This window comes from Trifolium pratense, linkage group LG2 (genome assembly GCF_020283565.1).
Source record: "Trifolium pratense cultivar HEN17-A07 linkage group LG2, ARS_RC_1.1, whole genome shotgun sequence".
Taxonomy (NCBI): Eukaryota; Viridiplantae; Streptophyta; class Magnoliopsida; order Fabales; family Fabaceae; genus Trifolium; species Trifolium pratense.
Genome location: NC_060060.1, coordinates 28,978,322 through 28,994,671, shown reverse-complemented (window position 1 = coordinate 28,994,671; position 16,350 = coordinate 28,978,322). Strand labels below are relative to the sequence as shown.

The 16,350-nt window shown below is 40.0% G+C and overlaps 1 protein-coding gene across 1 annotated transcript; it reads right to left on the bottom strand.

Moving 5' to 3' along the window:
• Positions 1-10,946: 10,946 nt before the first annotated feature.
• Positions 10,947-12,797, bottom strand: LOC123911439 (protein FAR1-RELATED SEQUENCE 9-like). Its single transcript, XM_045962852.1, has 3 exons — positions 11,816-12,797; positions 11,652-11,729; positions 10,947-11,569 (listed from the first exon to the last, which is right to left on the bottom strand). Exons 1-3 carry the CDS (start codon positions 12,572-12,574, stop codon positions 11,183-11,185), a joined length of 1,224 nt encoding a protein of 407 aa, XP_045818808.1. The 5' UTR covers positions 12,575-12,797; the 3' UTR covers positions 10,947-11,182.
• Between the last annotated feature and the right edge of the window lie 3,553 nt (positions 12,798-16,350).

Below are 16,350 nucleotides of genomic sequence, written 5' to 3'. Positions count from 1 at the left end.
AAGTTACACCAGCTATGCAGAATTTGAAGAGGAAACAAACACTGGTATTAGTTCACATTTGGTGCATTCTCAATTATGTATCACTTGTTATTTACTTTGTCTTACTGACTAATAATCTTGATTATCTTATATTTGGTGCAGCACATTCCTGCGTGGGTTGTGAAGCGTGCTCTAAAAGACAAGTGCGAGATTTACTTGCGATCTGCAGAGACGAAACGTACATATGACTGTGCTATTTTGGATCCGGGACGCTCGTCGCAGAGATACATTGGAGATGGTTGGTATTGATGATAAATTTCGCAAGTGCACGAAAATCACGTAGTAATAAAAATATCGATCCACAGGGATTGTGTGATCAAACTAGTCGAATCGTGTTCATAGACATTATACAGAAAATACACATAAATTGGGGGTATGTTGAGTAATGAATTGCTAGAAAATGTGCTTTGATAATATGGAAAAGCGAGGTAGAATCATCGGAATCATCTAGTCTATAGCTAACCGCATGCAACCTACAATGTAACAAGATCTACTCAAGTGTTCACAACTAGATCGACAAATTAGTGAATCGCAATCTCTTGTCAAAATCCACTCTATTCGTTGTCGATACTCCCCCGATCTCTCGGGCGGAAGCTACCTACAACGAATGATGTTAACGTGCGTCAATCGTTCGCTACACTCTATGCCTCAATCTCTCGACCGGAGACACTCGAGTGCTCAATACAATTCAGTTCAGACATTAAATCAATACTCTCGCACGTGACTTAACTCAAAATCATTACAACACTAATGAAGGATTATAAAGCATTAGAAACAGACTTGAATTGAATGAACACTATAAAGAGAGTATGATCTTACACAATTGCAGGTTACATTCAGCTGAACTACATCCTAAACTATCCTAGATTCTACCTCCGAGGGAGTTTAGCTCCTCATCGTTCTTCGTACGCTTCCTCGCTTCATCGCCACGGCTTGTGAATCCATGATCTGATGCGCTTGGAGCTCTCCGCTGGAGTGTGAATCACGATCTTCAAGTTCCAAAACCAGAATGTAGTGAAAAGATGCAGAATTTTCCAACCCGAAAACAGAATTATGCAGAAAATATATATACAGAATGCAACCACGCCGCGCGCCAGATCTACCACGCCGCGCGTGGTTGCAAATCCATCAACTACGCCGCGCGTGGTAACAGAATCACGCGGCGCGTGATCAAGTCAGAGAACAATCTTCATCTTCAGCAAAGCTTTACGCCGCGCGTGGTAAGGCATCACGCCGCGCGTAGTCAAGTCAGAGAGCAACCCAGTTCCTGAACAAAGCTTCACGCCGCGCGTGGTCAGGTATCACGCCGCGCGTGATCAAAGTAAAAATCCTGGCTCCCTGTGAGCTCCATCACGCGGCGCGTGATGGCCTACGCCCCCAGCGTAGTGAAAATCATTCATTTCCTGCAGTTTTTCCTGTTTTCTTGCAAAACAAGTAATCAAGCAAATGGTTAGATTTCTCTTATATTTATTGCTAAAAACCTACTAAAATGCATCTAATGTTGCTAAAATAGGCATGGATTAGAGAGTGTGACGATTTGTCATCACAACCCCAAACTTAAACCTTTCCTTGTCCTCAAGGAAACAACTTTTACCTCAAGCTTTTCTGTCAAGACCTTGGCATTTTCCTTAAATTCACTCGAATCATACATACGTGAGACTCGCCTGATGATCAATGATCCACCTGCACACATTGCTCAATTGCACAACCGTTCCCGCAAGGCATTTTCAAGTAGTTCACACTTTTCGACCAAAGCTCTATGATTTCATCACACTACTCACATGCACTCTTCAGTTTTTGGTAATTCACTCAAATCAACACATCAATGCAAGTCAACAATAATTTTGCAAGTAGTCTAAGAATTCATTCGGTTCACTTTGTGCACACACATTAGAGGTCTTTTAGGGTTATAACGTGGCTTGGCTAGGGTGGATGGTGACATTTTGGGATAAGTAGTAGAAAAACTTGGAGTTAGATCCCCCTAAGGTCAAAAATATTTCATAAACCAAACCCCTTTTGAAATATAGTGGACTAGAGAACTTTTCCAAATCATCAAACAAAGTTTTGCAATTCTTTGAATTCAAGGCTAACACTTCTTTTCTATATTTGTTTTTTCTTTTCACATTCATTCATCTTTTTTTTTTTTTTTTTTTTTTTTTTTTTTCATACTACAAAATGACTAACGCCTTGCAACTTTTGAAATTTTTCTCAATTCTTCAAATCAAAACTTTTATAAGTTCTCTAGTACCCTCACCCCAAACTTTATTTGTTGCTAATTCCAAAGAGCAACCCCAAACTTAGTGGTGAGCAATGCGCATCAACCACTAATTAGGTGCCTAACCTCCAAGAAAGTCATTCCTTTTTTCATCAAAAATTTTCTTTAGGTTTTGCAAAAATAACATGTTCTTTTTCAGCTCAAATTGGTTAAGCAAAGGATAATTATATGTAAGGGTGGATAGAAAGGCTCAAAGGTACCAAGAAACATGCCTCGTGTGTGCTACAAAAGTACCAATCAAATACAAAGACGACAAGCAAAATCGAGAGACAATACATGAGTGGATATCACACATAGAAGAAAAATGAGTGTTTGGCTCAATACCTCTCGGTTGGGTCGAATCAAAGAACCGGTCAAAAAGTGTGCGTTCCCGTCCTTTGCCTCTTGGTCACATGAGTGCAACAAGCTATTGCACTGCAAGTTTCACATATCACACACGGAGAAAATCAAGTAATTGATACTCAAGTAACTAGAAAGAACATGCCAAAATATTGAAACAAACTCTAGAAGTAAAAACCATTCCACAATTAAACAAAAGAAGATTCAAATTCAGAGTACACAATTAAAATATCCAGCCAATATCCAAGCAACATCAGAATATTATTACAAACCAAGCAAATAAAAGACAATTAAGTAAAGATAGAGATAGAGTAGTAGAATAGTAGCAGCAGCAGCAGCAGAACATCATCACCAACAACATCAAACCGCGTCATCCGGCTGGCCAGTGAAGTAGTTTGTGAACGGGCTATTCAAATTCAAATTCAGCCCATCCACATCCAGCATTTCCCTCTCCATCGCAGCAGCCTCATCCTGCTCAACCCGGCGTCGCCTCTCGATCTCAGCCAACTCAGAAGCTCTCAAGCCAGAATTATAAGCTTGTCTGGCCTGGAATGACGTCAGCTCCCTCGCCTGATGCGCCTCCCAATCAGTATCAACGGGATACAAAGTCCCAAAAGTAGGAGGAGGGAAGGTAGACCGGTAAGTCATCGCCTCGGTGTACATGGAAGAGGCGGTATCAAAGTAGAGATTCGGCAGCCCGGAATATTGAGAAATTTCCATTTGATGCAACATGGACGCAAGCTGATTCATATCATGAGAGTAACGTGGAGGAGCATGTGCCGGTATTTCTTGAGACTCATATGCCGGATCCCCTTGTTGATCCGGATGGTTACCCTCTTCAAACCGGTTTATTTCTTCTTCTTCCCTCAAAGCTTCCTCCCTTGCAGCATTCCCCTCACCGCGGGGCACAATAGGTCCTCTCTCAAACCTCTTCTCAAAGTATGATAAAGCTAGTGGACGGACGGGATGTAAGTCACCTTCTTGCACACACATAGGGACATTGCTTGCTCTACACAAAGCAGCAATTAAGTTGCAATGCCCCAAAGTAAAAGTCGGATTATTATTATTTGCCATTTCATGTAAATCCCTTTGTAACCAAAGACCAAGATCAATATAACGACCATCAGCTAATAATCGAACAGCAGCAACATTATCAACCTGGATTTCAGAATTATTACCAACCACTCGCACATTCTTAAGCCAAAACTCACCCCAAGCCCGGTGAATAGGGTTAAAACTCGTTAAACTCAACCTAGTCGGAAGGGATGAGGCTGAGTGTGACAGCCATCTAGCTCCAGGCCTACAAACAATCGCCTTTAACTCTTCTCTTACCGCAAGGCCACCATTAGAAATTCGTTCCTTCTCGGTTACCAACTCACAAGCACCTCTCACACGACAACCCAATAATGTATTAATGTGAGCCGCAGAATAATACACTCTTATTCCCCTAACTGTCGAATAGAACTCCGGAACCGACGATTGGTCAGGCAGATAAGCGTTCGCGAGAAACTCCCTTACCCACATCTGATTCCCCGGATTAGCTTCATCTTTAATCATCAATTTATTAAACTTCCCCCATTTCCTAGACTTGACCTCATTTCCTAACTCAGCAACACCCTTCAACAAGTCCTCTCCAAAACCTTTTTCTTGATTAATAGTAAAGGTTTGGATTTTTGTGTACCTTTTTTCATGGATTGCACTGATGAAGTGGGGGTGGACCTGTGGTTGAGTCACATTGCTCCGGCGAGGAGAAGATGCTTCCGCGGACCGAGAAGATTGGCCCTTGCTTGCACTCATCTTTGTTCTTGGTTTCTTCGGAGGCTCTTGTGGTGGATTAGCATCACTCTTCTTCTTTCCCTTTCCAGTTAGCCGAGTCAACATCTTGATATTGTAAAGATTGAAATGGGTTAATTTGGGAGAATGGTGAAATGAGATGAAATGAGGGATTTGGAGTGGGTTTAGGAGTGGGTGGTTTGGGTATAATGTGAATGTGAAGGAAATGGATGATTGGAGGTGATTAGAAGTGAAATTGGAGAAGTTTGGAGAGTGAAAATGGGTTGTCAATGGAGTTTTCCGTGTGGGAGACCGTGTGCATTGATGATGGGACGGATGGAGTGGTTGAGAAGATGAAGAAATTCAAATTTTTCACGCTTTTCTGTGTAACCACGCCGCGCGTGACCCCTGCCACGCCGCGCGTAGTACTAAATGTAACGGTCAAGAACTCCTTTCAAACCGACCATGCTGCGCGTAATCACCATCACGCGGCGCGTAATCACTTAGTCAGAGACTCCATATTTCTCCAGTTTTCACGCAGCGCGTGATACACCCCTACGCCGCGCGTGATAGCTTCTGAAAACTCCTTCCTCTGTGATGAAGGATCACGCCGCGCGTGATTGTACTGCGCCCCCGGCGTAGTAGAACTCTGTTTAGCCCTGTTCTGCTTTCGTCCTTGCTTCTGCTGCACACCTACCTACATACTTCAAAACAACACAAACTAAAACATTAGTAACCGTTGGGTTGCCTCCCAACCAGCGCTTGTTTAACGTCCCGATGCTTGACGTTCCATGCCCCTAAGGGTCACGGAGAAGAAGCGCCACCATGTGGCAAGTAGTGTGCATTCCAAGGTAACTTAAGAGCATGTTTCACAATATGATCATAAACCTGGATTTTAAAACATTGTGGGTCTCCATCACCACACTCCATCTTGTCAAAGACATTGAATGTCACCTGCTGATCATCGGTCCTTAGCATGAGTTCCCCCATCTCTACATCGATTAGGGCACGGCTAGTTGCTAAAAAGGGTCTACCAAGTAGCAAAGGTTCCCACTCTCTAGTTTCTTCTATGTCTAATACCACAAAATCTGCGGGAAACACAAACCCAGCAACCTTAACCAACACATCGTGGAGAATACCTTCCGGGTGCACAATCGATCTATCCGCCAAAGAGAGACTCATCTTTGTCGGCTTTGCTACAGCTCCCGGTATCTTCTTCATCATTGATAACGGCATCAGATTAATGCTAGCACCCAAATCACACAAAGCTTTTTCAATGGTGAGCGTTCCAATGGAACATGGAATTGTAAAGCTCCCCGGATCTTTCTTTTTCTGAGGTAGCTTCCGTTGAATGAGGGCGCTGCACTCTTCCGTCATACTTACCATTTCGTCATCTAATGGTTTTCTTTTCTTTGTGAGCAGCTCCTTCAAAAACTTTGCATAACTTGGCATTTGCTCCAAAGCCTCAACTAACGGTATAGCCATCTCAAGCTTGTTCAATACCTTCATGAACTTCTTGAACTCCTTCTCCCGCTCAAGATTCTTAACTCTCTTTCTCCTAGGAAAAGGCATCCTAGCATATGGCGATTCATCAACTCCTTTACCTTTCTCAACCTTCTTACTCTCTTTTTCTTTTGTCTTCCTCTGTTTTTCAACTTCTTCTTTCTCATCCTCACTAATATCAACTTCCTTAGGCATAGTTTCCTTTTCTACTTCTCCCTCATATCTCTCATTTTCAACTACGACCTCTTGCTTATTTTCAACTTCTCCCTCAATGACCTTCTTTTTCAAGGGCTTCTCCACAGCTGGCCTTTCCGGTATCTCTCTACTCCTCAACGTGATTCCATTGCAAGTTTCATTTTTCGGATTGTCATGAGCGTTTCCACCGAAACCTCCTTGGTTTTGCAACATAGAAAACTGTCTTGACAGCTGACCCATTTGCACCTCAAGATTCTTTATCGAAGCTTCATGATTCTTGTTAGAGGTTGCTTGACTCGATTTCATTGCTTCAAAGTTGCTTTGGGTCATGAGCATGAACTGATTTAGAGTCTCTTCCATCCTCGATGGAGGCCTCTGCTGCTGTTGCTGTGTACCTTGACCTTGCATACCATTCCCCCACCCGGAACCGTTGTTATTGTTGTTGTACGACTTCCGAAAATTGGCCAAGTAGCGAGCCTCCTCTGAACCCTCCGGGAAGCATCCGCCATTTGGGTGGTCCTGCAAACAAAAATCACAGCGCACATTGTCAATTTTACCTATTGGAGAAGTTTGAACTTGCGGATTGGACAGCAACTTCATCATTGCTTCCATTTGGCTAGTCATGAGCTTTTGCTGCGCCAATAGTGCTGTTTGAGTATCCAATTCCAACACTCCGCCTTTCTTTTTGGCTCCTCTATCATTAGTAGCTCTATACTCGTTTTGAGCCATGCTTTCAACCAATTCTCTTGCTTCAGTTTCGTCACGGTTCTTCAACGAACCACCGGCTGATGCGTCAAGTATCATTCGCGTTTGAGCCCTCAAACCTTGGGTGAACATTTGCATCTGATTGTGGCCATCGAAACCGTGATTCGGGCACCTTTTAAGACAAACTTTGAACCTCTCCCAAGCATCATACAACGTCTCGCCATCCGCTTGTTCGAAGTTGCTAATTTCAGCCCTTCTTTCTAGAAACTTATGAATAGGAAAGTAACGATCTAAGAACTTCCGCTCCAGCTGTCTCCAAGTCTCAATAGTTCCGGCGGGTATCGTGTCCAACCAGTCTTTAGCACGGCCGGTGAGAGAATGCTTGAATAACCTCAGTCTCTTGTCCGATTCGCTCACCCCCGGCGGATCGGTATAGTCGCATGCTTCATAGAAGTGAGACAAGTGTAAGTTCGGGCATTGAGCTTCCGAACCTGAATAAGGATTCTCTTTTAAGGCGGAAAGAACCGTGTTCTTGATGTCGAATGAGACAGGATTCGCCGGCTGAAAGCCTTGATTTGCCAACGCGTCATTGTCTCTCCTCCCATAATCACCAAGGGTACGCCTTGGCGGTTGAGGAACCGGTGGAACCTGTTCTTCCTCCATTGTTGCTGCAGTCCTTCCTTGACAGTCCGGTGTATCCCTTAGCAAAGCTGTTCCCCTTGAAGCTTGAGCTTCCCTTGTTGCCTTTCGAATTGCGCGAGCTGTCTTTTCAATCTCCGGATCAAATTGCAGCTCTTGAGGACCTGTTCTCCGCATGCACAATGAAACACACAAGTAGAACGCTCCGGGAGAAAAATATAAACCAGAAAATAATAAAGAAAACACAGAAAATATGAACACTATTGCCTAATTAAATCAATCACAATCCCCGGCAACGGCGCCAAAAACTTGATGATAAATTTCGCAAGTGCACGAAAATCACGTAGTAATAAAAATATCGATCCACAGGGATTGTGTGATCAAACTAGTCGAATCGTGTTCATAGACATTATACAGAAAATACACATAAATTGGGGGTATGTTGAGTAATGAATTGCTAGAAAATGTGCTTTGATAATATGGAAAAGCGAGGTAGAATCATCGGAATCATCTAGTCTATAGCTAACCGCATGCAACCTACAATGTAACAAGATCTACTCAAGTGTTCACAACTAGATCGACAAATTAGTGAATCGCAATCTCTTGTCAAAATCCACTCTATTCGTTGTCGATACTCCCCCGATCTCTCGGGCGGAAGCTACCTACAACGAATGATGTTAACGTGCGTCAATCGTTCGCTACACTCTATGCCTCAATCTCTCGACCGGAGACACTCGAGTGCTCAATACAATTCAGTTCAGACATTAAATCAATACTCTCGCACGTGACTTAACTCAAAATCATTACAACACTAATGAAGGATTATAAAGCATTAGAAACAGACTTGAATTGAATGAACACTATAAAGAGAGTATGATCTTACACAATTGCAGGTTACATTCAGCTGAACTACATCCTAAACTATCCTAGATTCTACCTCCGAGGGAGTTTAGCTCCTCATCGTTCTTCGTACGCTTCCTCGCTTCATCGCCACGGCTTGTGAATCCATGATCTGATGCGCTTGGAGCTCTCCGCTGGAGTGTGAATCACGATCTTCAAGTTCCAAAACCAGAATGTAGTGAAAAGATGCAGAATTTTCCAACCCGAAAACAGAATTATGCAGAAAATATATATACAGAATGCAACCACGCCGCGCGCCAGATCTACCACGCCGCGCGTGGTTGCAAATCCATCAACTACGCCGCGCGTGGTAACAGAATCACGCGGCGCGTGATCAAGTCAGAGAACAATCTTCATCTTCAGCAAAGCTTTACGCCGCGCGTGGTAAGGCATCACGCCGCGCGTAGTCAAGTCAGAGAGCAACCCAGTTCCTGAACAAAGCTTCACGCCGCGCGTGGTCAGGTATCACGCCGCGCGTGATCAAAGTAAAAATCCTGGCTCCCTGTGAGCTCCATCACGCGGCGCGTGATGGCCTACGCCCCCAGCGTAGTGAAAATCATTCATTTCCTGCAGTTTTTCCTGTTTTCTTGCAAAACAAGTAATCAAGCAAATGGTTAGATTTCTCTTATATTTATTGCTAAAAACCTACTAAAATGCATCTAATGTTGCTAAAATAGGCATGGATTAGAGAGTGTGACGATTTGTCATCAGGTATGACTTTGTTGAAGTGCACAGGCCTAAAGTTGGTGACGTCCTCCACTTTTCTCTGAAACCACCTTATAACTTAATGGTTGTTTCATTGATGCGCCAGAAGCCTCGCACCCGCTGAATTGATGCCCAGATGGATCAATGTTTGATATCCTCGTCCAAACTGTTTGCTACTGTTTAATTAGCTCTTGTTAAGTACTTAAGTTTGTTTTAAGTAGTTGTTGAACTTTTTAATTGTAAAAATGCTACTTTTATCAGTAGCCAGACATCAGTTGACGATCACATACGTGTTCGTCGACATATGCAATTTCAATTCTATTTTAAAAAGTTTCGTTTTATTATTATCGTTTAAGTTACGATACATATGGCGTGATTCGTTATTATTTGGCGTAAGTCGTTATTATTTAGCTTGCTTACCCTTTGTGTGGTTGAGGCATTTGTTCCACTAGTTTTCAAAGAGTTAAACATTTGATTTAATGAAACACTAAGTAAACTGGAATTTCATTCAGTTTTGGAAGTTTAAGAGCTATAATTACTTGATACCCATAATGAATGAATTCCATCGAAAAACTTTATGTCCAGATAAAGCTTGTTAAATAGGTTTGCTTTTTTCAAATTTACTCATGTTTAGAAGTTGAAACACGCAATAATTACTCCACAGCAGCCCTATAAGCACTCCATAAATCCTATAATCCAGCTAACCAATCCTATAATCACGCTAACCAATCCTATGTCTTATCCCTATAATTACTAGTTTTTCAGTTTTGGAAGTTGAAACACACAATAATCAATTCACAACCATATAATCACTCTAACCAATCCTATTCCTATCAGTTTTGGAAGTTGAAACACACAATAATCAATTCACAACCCTATAATCACTCTAACTAATCATATTCCTTATCACTTATCACGGTTGGAACAAAAAAGGAAAAAGAGAAAAAACAACAATCCATCAATATTTTTCTGAGATTAGAATCGTTATTAAAAAAAAAAAATTACATTAATTAGGTAAACATTTTAACATAAAAAAAGAAAATAATCCAAGAACAAATCAACAAATTCCTAAACATCTTTGCTGTCGATCTCTCGTTTTGTAGTTTCATCTTCATCTTCTCTCCCTTATTGAATTGAATTTCTTTAACAATTGAAACCACATCTTTGAACAACTCTGAGCATGTGCAACCACGACTGGGTTGAGTTTGTGATTCACGAACATTTGGACTAGCAGTTGGACGCACATAGGGAGGGTGGCCTTCAATTTCATCATCCCATATGAAAAGATTACAACTTCGAGCTCCCTGCAAATTATATTTCAATCATCAAAATGTTATACTCACCAAATTAAATCATGATCGAAATAGATCTACCAAGTATAAAACGATCTGTTAGCAAACCTACCCCATGAGTTCGACATTTCCAATATCTACGCTTAGGATTTTCGCCTGAATTGGATATGTACAACCTCATTGGATTTTTGCAACCACATTCTGGGATTTCGACTGCCATTGAATTTGCAACAGATGAAGAAGACATTGTTGGGACAAATTGCGAAATTAGGGATTTTTGGGAAACAATAAATCTGTATTTCGAATTGGATGGAGAGAAGAGATGAGTATTGGGAAACTAGGGTTTTCGAAACATTAATGAATGAGAGGTCTTTATAGCCGTATTTGAAACTATGTCTGGGTGCAGAGCATGCGTCAAATAAACATAATTATATCAACACAAATGAAAACTTTACAAAAGAATTAATGACAGCCTAGTGGTAGTGTTTACCGTTCAATTCATGTAGATCTCGAGTTCGAAACTGGTTGGTGCCATTTTTGTTATTTTTTTTCTTTACAAAATAACATTAAATAACCGAATGTTGCAAACATGACTCAAACCTGCGTTATACTGGTATAAAAGCCAATTTTATAAGCTTTCTAAACATGTAACTCATATTAAAGCATAAATAACAGTCATGAATCACTATTGTACCAATTTCTCCAAGTAAATCAAAACAAACATGAAATCCCAAACAATTTATCCACAAACATAATTAAACCAGAATTGTACATCAACATTATCAAAATGCATTCAATTATACTACTACTAAAATACTCAATCATCAGTAGCAGCCTTTTCAACTTGTTGTAGCAGACTGTAGCACGAACGTGAAGATTGCCCGACACTCTGTTGTAGCATACCGTAGCACGAACTTGCAGTTTGCCCAACACTCATTCCATACATTGGGTATACGGGTTGCAAATGCATTGGTTGAAACATATGAGGTACCATCGGCATAACAGGTTGAACTCCACACATTGCATTTAAATGTCTGCTTGTGCCTGTAACATCCATCTGTGCTTGGAAATGCATTTGATTGTAACATCCATTTGTGTCTGCTTGTGTTGTCACTGTGGCCTTAGCGCCACGGTGTATCGGTGGACGTGAACCCTTCTTTTGCACACTTCTGTCAACATTGCAGGTTGCTTTTCTTTTCTTTTTCTGATTATAAAAAAATAATGACAAAATAATTATTATTAAATTTCACATAATAACACAAAATATTTAATAAAACATATTATACCTCATCCATTTGGCTTATAGCATCAGATATCGACACCGACTGCAAATCAACTATTGGTTCTGTCGCTTTTTGTGTACCCTGCAAGTTTAAACATATCAACTATAATATTTAATAACAAATCAAACAGTAACTATAACTAAGTAATCACGAGTTATTGAAATAACCTCGGAACATGTCCTCGCATTATGAGTTGTAGCGTTGCATTTTCCACATCGCCTGACAGATTTTGGTTCTTTCTTTTTTTTCTTTGGAGCACCTTTACTCTTAACCGCCACCGGATCACCGACTGCTGGATTTTGTGTCCCAATAATAGGATCATCATTAATGCAGTACTTTTTTTGTAATTTCATAATGTCATCCAAAATTTGGCCATACACACCATTCTTTTTTGCAGCTTCTTTGCAAAAACTTGTAAAGGCCGAACAATATGCACCAAAACGAGCTTCCTCAACTACGTTCGAATCAACATCACCATTACATTCCATGTTGTTCAAATACTCAATTTTGGCATCCTTGGTCCATCGCGACAATACCAAGGGCCTAGGAATATGATCAACATGTTCATCCTTCATGACATAAAATATATGAGAACATGGAACACCGCGAGAATCAAACAACTTACACGAACATTGCAATGTGGTACCATCAAATACAACTTTCCTTTCATATGTATTGTTACAAAATTTTGTTAATGTATAAATCTTTGTATCCCCGTGATCACTTTTATGCTTAACTATCAATGCACCAGCCTTCAGAATTTGCTCTTTAACTTCTTTGAAAATCTCCGCAGTATAAGTATTGGCGGCATCACTCTCAATCACACGCAGTTGAGTTGTCAACACAGGTACCGTAAACTTTGACTTAAAATCAGCTTCCAATTCATTATTTCTGTAATCTCTCAAAACCTGATCAAAATTATGCATGAATTCAAAAATGCAGCCTTTCGTCCTGACATAAGTCTTTATTATTGCATTAACAGCTTCACATTGAGACGTAGTCCTTATACGTCCAAAAAACTGATCACGTAGATATCCAGTTGCCCATAGTGACCTATTCTCATAAGTTTTGACAACCCATGGATGTTGTTCCACTTCAGTTTCTTTAATTAGCTCTGACCAATACTCTTCAAATTCATCCTTTGTGAAATTTGAGTATGTAACGACCCAAAATTTAGTATTCGTTATTTAATTATTTTATTACGCGAGGGCGTGATTTATAATTAAATTAATAAGCGGCAGATAATCATTTAGCGAGAACGTAAGTTAATGAGCGAGAAGTTATGTTGTTTGGGCCTTTGGGCGTAGAATAGGCATTGGGCCTAAGCCAATTGGGCTTTGATCCATGAGAATAGAGAGATCTATAAGTAGCAAGTCAAACCAATGAATAGTCTCATAAGTTGCAATTCTTGAGAAAGAGCAAGAGGAGGAGCTCATGAGGGAGAGGGAGAGCTCGTGGGAGAGAAAGAGAAGAGCAAGCTTGTGGATTCGTCGAGCTAAGGTACGAGAGTTAGATTACATATTCGTGAGTGATTCGAAAGAGGGGAGGATGTCGATTCCTCCATTCCCAAACTCTTTCCACTCTATTTTCTTGTGGGTTTTGTGGGTGATTTTCTTAATGGAAATTGGATTCTTTTGATCCTAACATGTGTAGTGAACTCATGGTAGATGAGGTAAACAACTTTGGGGAGTTGAAAGTGGGTATATGTAGATGTTTGATCAATGATTTGCATGTTTTGTTAAACTTGCTTAAAACCCAAGAAATTGGCATGATTTTGATTATTTGAGGTATTTGGATGTTTGGAAGAGATGATTAATGTTCCTTGATACCATATATGTTTGGAATGGCTGTTTATATGAATTTATAACATGTTTGGATGAATTTTTGAGTGGATTTCATGTTAAACCGCCTTAGAAACTCAAGAACAGATATTTTCTGGTGTGATTCGCTACCTGTTCGCTACAGCGAACATATTCGCTACGGATTCGCTATCTGTTCGCTATGTACCTGTAATCCTCTGATGTAGTTCGCTACCTGTTCGCTACAGCGAACATGTTCGCTACGTGTTCGCTACGTGTTCGCTACCTGTTCGCTACAGCGAACAGCTCTGTGACAGCAACTTTTTGATAATTGTTTTAAGTGCAATTAGGCACTTGTAACATGGTTTAAGGGTATCCTTACATGTTTGTTGATACATGTTGATGTTGTTAATGCTTATTGTTAATCGTTATATGATTCGCACGCGTATGCAATGACTTGTAGTTCAAGTGACTATGTTTATGTTTTAACATTAATTTGCAATGTTAAGGAAATGATGTGTGTTTTATGACATAAGTGTAAATGAAACTTTATGTGTATAGAAATGGTTATGCAGATAATTATCATGTGAATAATTATGATTTGAGTGATAGGATATTGTGTTATCCTAATGTGTTAGATGTTGGAATTGTGTTTCCGCATCAGTGAATGAATAGCTTCGAGCTAGATAGCGTCATGTATTTGATGTGTTTAAAAGTAATCATGCATTCATGAATAAATTGTGATATTGGAATCATGTGTATTCCAATAGAGTAAATGGACTATGTTTTCCAAAAGTGGCCGAAGATGGGATTATGTCATCCGAGATCTGGAGCCCATATCCAAACATGATATAAAACTGTGTGACTCCTCTTTATGGGAGAGATGGTTGATGATAACCGAGATCCGACATGATTTTAAACTGTATTGATGATGATCCTGCATGATCTAAAACTGACACCATCCGGCAACGATGTAAAACTGAATGAGATGGTCTAAGTTGGCCAGTATCCAGCATGATATAAAACTGTTCTTGGTCCACCGTTGGTGAGACGCTTATCCAGCATGATGTAAAACTGTTCTTGGTCCACCGTTGGTGAGACGCTTATCCAGCATGATGTAAAACTGTTCTTGGTCCACCGTTGGTGTGACACCTTGGTACCACATGCATTAGTCGTGTCTAGGGATGACATGACATTGGATAATTGGCATTAGATGCATTAGGGTAAATGCACATGTAATTGATAATTGTTATGTGACAATATCTGATTGGATTGTAATGTGTTTTCCGTATGTGTTAAGCTTTGGTATTTACTAATTGTTCAATACCGTGATTATTGCCATGATTTGGTATGTGAGTAGAGTCCGTCATGACTATAAAATGAACAAGTGTAGAGTCCGTCATGACTATAAAATGAACAAGAGTAGAGTCCGTCATGACTATAAAATGAACACTTTGGTAGTGTCCGAGAAGACGTGAAACTATATGATTGGTGTGTTTGTAAATGAATGATTAATTGGTAGTCGTATTTGACGATGTATGTGCGTGAGTTAGAAATGTATGATAGCGTGTGAAGTGTGTAGTATACTACTCACACTTATATTTATGTTTATGTTTTCTAACTCTCTGCTTTGTGTTAATTGCTGGACCTTTGGGGGTCCAGGTTGACAGGTTATGTGTTAGCCTCGTCCGAGTGCAATGGTGAAGCTCTGCTCTGATTGAGACACGGGAAAAGGGGTTTTTATATGTATATGCATGTAGTCCTCTTAGTATACTCTGTTGGTCTTAAGCTTTCATTTGAAAAGTATCCGTTTTGTATAACTAATAACGCATCGTTTGATGCGAGGTTTTGTTTTTAGTTCATTCGAATATTTTACTAGACAAATGTATTAGTATTATCTTTGAATGAAGTTTGTGATATTCAAACCAGCGCTTTATAAATCAGATTTTCAATTTTTCCGCTGCGTATTTTCGAAAAAGATTTTATAAAGGCAGAGTTAATTAAATAACGGGTTTGGGTGTTACAAAGTGGTATCAGAGCAGGTCGTCTTCGGACTGTGAGGTTATGTGTCAATCAGAGCCGTTCTGTGCAGTCAGATCGAGTGAGCGTGTGTGCCAGTTGTGTCTGTCTTTTCTTGTTGTGTGTACTTGATGCGATTGATACTTATCATTGTTATAAGTTATCAAGTCAAGTAGTGGTTGAGTATTTTTATGCTTAAGTTTTAAAAATTTGTGTGGTTTGAACTTTGGTTTGTAGATGCTTATTGCTAATAGTTGATGATCCAGCATGATGTAAAACTGCATGTGATGAAGATTTTGTTGAAAACATAAGATTATTTTCTTTTGAGTAAGTGAAAATGAATTTTTCACTAGAGTGAGAAAGGAGTAGGATTTAAGTAGATCCTAATGTGTGTTGTTATATGTTTGTTTATGACATGTGGTAGATTGATTACTAGTACTTAGTGTGGTTCTTTAATTGAACTATGTGAATGTATTCTCATGATGAGAACTTGTTTTAGAACATGCTATGTTTTATACATGTTTGAGTAGATGTTGTAAGTATGCGGACAAACGAAATGTAATGCATGTACTTGACTCGATGTCTTGTGTACATGGATGTTTCATTGTCTTACATATAGTTTAGTTATAAATATATGTATAGACATGTGGTAGTAATTATGTATGCTAGTTGTTACGTAGGTTGTTACGTTAGCATAGACGGGAATAGTGTGTTTATGTATTTTGCAGTGGTGTGTTTGTCAAGAGGACTGCACAGGGGTTTTGAGTAGATGCTTAGATATCTTACCTTATGTTTACCCTTTTCATACGACATGCATGTGAATGCTGTCGGTATTAGATTTCTCTTGGGAGGAATAAATTTGGAATCGATAGGACGGTTAGGTG